Source organism: Anarrhichthys ocellatus, unplaced genomic scaffold (genome assembly GCF_004355925.1).
Source record: "Anarrhichthys ocellatus isolate YVR2014 unplaced genomic scaffold, GSC_Weel_1.0 scaffold1087, whole genome shotgun sequence".
In the NCBI taxonomy this organism is placed as follows: Eukaryota; Metazoa; Chordata; class Actinopteri; order Perciformes; family Anarhichadidae; genus Anarrhichthys; species Anarrhichthys ocellatus.
The window spans coordinates 8,733-13,772 of NW_022281061.1; the positions used below are offsets into that span (position 1 = coordinate 8,733).

Genomic DNA, 5,040 nt, shown 5'->3' on the forward strand with positions numbered 1-5,040 from the left:
ACACACACACACACACACACACACACACACACACACACACACACACAGACAGAGAGAGAGTGTGTGTCCCGTGGGGCAGAAGTGCAGTCAGAGGGTCAAATCAGTTTGGACAGCTGCTCTGTTAGCAGTGGGCCAACAACCAACAGTTGTGTAACTGCAGCAGCATCAGTCACAACAACAACAGGAGCAGCAGCATCGATAACATAAACACAAACAACAATAAGTCAGGCCTGATGTAAACAGAGGACGCTGCTCCACCTGCAGGAAGTACAACTGCTACACACGCAGTGCAACGTGCAACACAGACGACGACAACTCGACAGAGACAACAGCAACAACAACAGTGTTCCCTCCAAAAAAACAGAGAAAGAAAGAGAGAGAGAGAGAGAGAGAGAGAGAGAGAGAATATCTCCGCATGAATGACTTGTTCCTTCTTTTCGTCTGGGTGAACAAATCCCTGCAGATCGTCATTTCGAAACGACGAATGACGGAGAGGGATGAACAAGGCGGGGGGGGGGGGGGGGGGGGGGCAGAGAAATCTAGAAACAAATACAGAGACGAACAAAACAAACTAACAGGAGGGTGGAGAAGGAAGGAGGGAGTCGGAGAGTCTGAGCAAAAGCTTGAGCGAGATGTAAATCAGAATGAGAGCCATCAACCAGGAAAAGTCCCAAATCCTCAGGTGCACTGTGTGCCCGTTGTTTTTTATATATATATATATATATATAGAGATATAGCGATATAGAGATAGATATATATATATAGATCTACATACAGATCTAGATCTACATACATACATATATACACACACATACATACATACATACATACATACATGTATATATATATACATATACATATATATTTTCAGTAAATTAGAAAGACCTTTGTAACCAACAGCTACAAATATCGAACATGAAAAAATTAGCTTAATATCCCCATTTATGGTGTTGTGTCTTCAGATCTTTGGCTGAGAAACGTACCAGAGATCCGAAGCCGACAGTCCAGAAGTGCTCGTTTCGAACCTCCAGCACTCCTTCCAGAGTCGACACCTGATTGGACACAGAGAGGAGCAATTAACCAATCACAATCAAGAGGTCTTAAAGGTAAAATGCTGTCAAAATGAAGCCAAAATAAAGTTGAATTTGAATAACATTTGGTTTCCAGTCTGACGAAGGATGAGATTTATATTCCTTTCTGGCTTTCATTTAACTATTCATCGGCTGAAAATTAGATCATTTGACAAAGAAATGAAACAGATTTCTTGATCTTCTATAAACCTGAAATCAATCCCCTCACCTCTCTGAGCAGTTTGTCCAGCTGGCCGGTGATGTGCGACGGCGTCGTCTGTGAATGGGAGACGACACAGACGAGTTACGACCACGCTTCCTGGTGCGGGACTGTGACTACGACACGAGCGGAGAAAGGGTCGTTCGTCTTACCTGCAGCAGCACTTTGCCGCTGTAGACGCTCATGGGATACATGGTGCCGAACGTCATGAGCGCGATGGCGACCGCCGACGCCGTGTCCACCGCATTATAGTTACTGAGCACACACACACACACACACACACACACACACACACACAATAACTAGTGAATATCTACGACATCAAATAAAATATTCTAACATTTTTAACATATTATAAGACCTTTAAGTCTTACTAGATTTTTCGGGTGATAGCGTTTTGTAATAATAAGGATGTCTGGCTCTGTTAGTGGTCTTTGAGGTTTGGTATTCAAGAAGAATACCGACTTTTGATCCTTCTTCTTTGACACACAAAAAAAGCCAGTTTCTCATTTTGATTTTTGAGAAAAAAATGTGAATTTTTTCTGATGTTCTGGAAGCTTTTGGTCGTATCACATGATCACATTTTAAGGATTTCTCGTCTGTGTTGGCGAAAAATCTGATTAACGTTAGGCAATATGATAGAAATCTCCCAAACAGCTGATAAAAGATGATGAGATTGTTTTCTCAAGTGTTGTGTCCGAGGACAGGAATGAACTTTGAAGCTCAGATTTTAAACCAAAGTAGAGAAGAAATCCTCAAAATGCTCAGAAACAAAATAGAAATTGAAACATGACAACATGGCAAACTCCATCTGCAGAGGAAGATCATGTGACATTATAAAATCAAACCGCTAAAGATGGTTTTAACTCCTTTTTATTAAGATCTGTCCGTTGTCCACATAATTATGGAAAGATATTGTGAATGTTGAACAGAACCTGTTTTATCATCACCACCCTTAATGATTAAAGTCACGACACTTTTGTCATCTCATTTCCTGTCCCGTCTGTGAGTCGTTTCCCCTCTGGAGTGTTTTTACATCAGGACACGTTTTAGGTTCAGTGCAGATAAAGATCAGGGCAGTTTAAAGCAGCGAGAGGGCGTTTCCAGCAGCCCAGGACACAATCCCTGGTTTTAATATGCTGCTGGTGAATTTACCAGAGAGAGAGCGAGAGCGAGAGCGAGAGAGAGAGAGATGAGTTCTTACTTGATTTCTATGAGCATGTAGGTGATGCAGATCGACAGAGCTCCCGCCATGTTGATCAGGACAAACGGGTTCATCCGAGGCAGCAGCACTCTGCTCAGACCTGGAATGATGCCACACAAACTGTACACACAAACAAACCAAAACAAACAGGAACAGGATTAGTGCACATGATCACCTCCAGATTTTCCCACTTAATCACCTAAAATGAATGCCGTCTAATACAACAGTCATGCACGGAGTCCTCCCTTCATGAAGGATATAACGTTAAAGTGTTAGAAGTTCTCCACTGAAGTCTATTATTTCACACATTTGTTTTTAATGTAAATGCTTGGACAGTTTCTGTACTAACCTACATACGGCAAACATAAATAATAACGGAGGTCGATTCATATTTGAACTAAACACCAGCTTCTCCTCCGTCTCCTCCCTCCTTTCTAAAGAGGACCGAGTACGTTTCGTCCTCCTCTCTAAGCTGTAGCCACCGCGTGTGTATGTTGGTCTCACGAATTAGACCTTTAACCCGATCACACTGTCATAATGGACTTTGGGGGACTTGAACTGGAGTTGATGGGATCATCGTTGTTTTGTTTCATGTCATGTTTGTCTAAGATAGCTGAGAACAAACCTCGTCTACAAACACTCAGAGTGAAGGAAGCTGCACAGTGCAGACGGAGAAGTCTTTATAAAAACACTTTATCCTGACGGGGTGTATTTGACACCGGACGTCGACACAATTTGTATGATTGTCGAGTAGCACCTGCAGAGCTGCTAAATATGAAGAGTCTTGATCAAAGGCACATCTGCAGAAAGTGACGTATCTCATGTGGTTTCATGCGGTCTGATGCGATGCAGCACATGAAGACGTGACGTAGCATCCGGTGACACAGCGAGACGACAGCTGCATGGTCTGGATGAGATGCAGATTTAATCAGTGGGGCTTGACTGCTGTTAGTTTAACTGGACGAGGTCAATAAGGACACGCATCAATAACTCCTCTTTCATCAACGAGGCTGTAAAACATCGTTTAACGAGCTGAAATAAAGTCCTGGAAGAGAAGTTCTTTAACTTCTATGAAACAGTAAAATATTCTCTTTATCTAGATTAATGTAGTTGTGTTGAACAAAGAAATCAGACGAATACGAATGTATTCAGACTTCTGCAATTCTAGAGAAGCATCGGCTTGAAAAATACAAATTTATAACTTCAAGTCTGGATTATAAACCCGAGGTATGGAGTTTGTCAGACAGATGTGGTAAACATCCACTTGCTTGCTAATATTTTGGTGGACATTTCTCTGAAAGAGAAAGATGACATCCCCATTCTTCATCCCGTCTGCAAAGCCATGATAGACTTCCACCGGGGAAACAGCCAACACATTCTCTTACTTTATATTTGAGAAGCAAAGCCTGACAATTACTTATGTTGTAAAAGAACAACGAAGATATTCCTACTTGCTCAAATTGCCCTTTCTGACATGAGTAATGAGTCCGAGGTTTGGCCTCAAACCTTCAGCCGATTCCCCCAAAAACTCTAAACTGAGCCGACCCCGAACGCTCTCTGTGTAACACACCCCGGCCCGGCGTTCCTGGAACCGATTAACGGGTCAATGAACGCGACTCCGGGCGAATCGGCCCGGTGCCGCGTGTCAGATTGAATTTCCAATACGTCAAAGGGCAGCGCTCTGAAGCCGCCGCGGCCCGATGGCGCCGAGCGCTGTCACAAACATGGAGAGGAGCGCGGCGGCTGGGCGCCGCAAGGTGTTTGTCATTAGATAACGTTTAAAAAGCAAAACGCTGACATGGATGTCAACACGTAATTAATGTCAAACACGTCATTCAGAGAGTCACGTGCTCGCCGGGGGCAGGACTTCCAAAAAACTGAAGAACTGGAGAGGAGGAAGAAGGAAAGTGAATATCTGTGTGTGTGTGTGTGTGTGAGAGGAACGTTTTTCACGTAACTGTAAGATCGTCCAGCTCACTTTTAATTAGGGAATCTGAGTCTCGGTAAGACGGACAGCAGAGACAGACGGTTGGGATGACGTCCTCAGAGACAGACGGTGAATAATGGAAGGACTGCCGAGACTGTACGACAGCAGAAATATATACGAGCACAGATTGTGATTCACCGCTGGACGCTCTGTGTTCATATCAAACCCACAGAGTCAGTCAGTAGCACAGAGCGTCTGTCTGGAGTCCTCAAACTGAGCAATGACTCACAACACTTGAGCCACTGGGCTGGCCTCCACAGATTTAAGATGCTTTAGTCTTTCCCTGCAGGAATTTAGATTCTTGCAGAACATACAGTTCCATGTTTGGAACATTCATGCATTTGTATTTTTTAATAACTGGCTTCTGACATACAGTGGGTACAGAAAGTATTCAGACCTTTAAATTTTTCACTGTTTCATTGCAGCCATTTGCTAAAATCAAAAAAGTTCATTTTATTTCTCATTAATGTACACTCAGCACCCCATCTTGACAGAAAAAAACAGAAATGTAGAAATTTTTGCAAATTTATTAAAAAAGAAAAACTGAAATATCACATGG

At 42.9% G+C, this 5,040-nt stretch overlaps 1 protein-coding gene across 2 annotated transcripts in view; it reads right to left on the bottom strand.

The window, feature by feature from the left end:
• Positions 1-4,875, bottom strand: part of LOC116377277 (zinc transporter 6) — a 9,075-nt gene extending 4,200 nt beyond the window's left edge. For both annotated transcript variants that reach the window (XM_031838877.1, XM_031838876.1), the window contains exons 1-4: positions 2,495-4,875; positions 1,443-1,545; positions 1,300-1,347; positions 984-1,052 (exon numbers count right to left, since the gene is read on the bottom strand). In XM_031838877.1, the coding sequence (XP_031694737.1) occupies positions 984-1,052; positions 1,300-1,347; positions 1,443-1,545; positions 2,495-2,568 (294 nt within the window). In that variant the 5' untranslated portion in view covers positions 2,569-4,875. The remainder of the gene's footprint in view (positions 1-983; positions 1,053-1,299; positions 1,348-1,442; positions 1,546-2,494) is intronic.
• Positions 4,876-5,040: the final 165 nt, after the last annotated feature.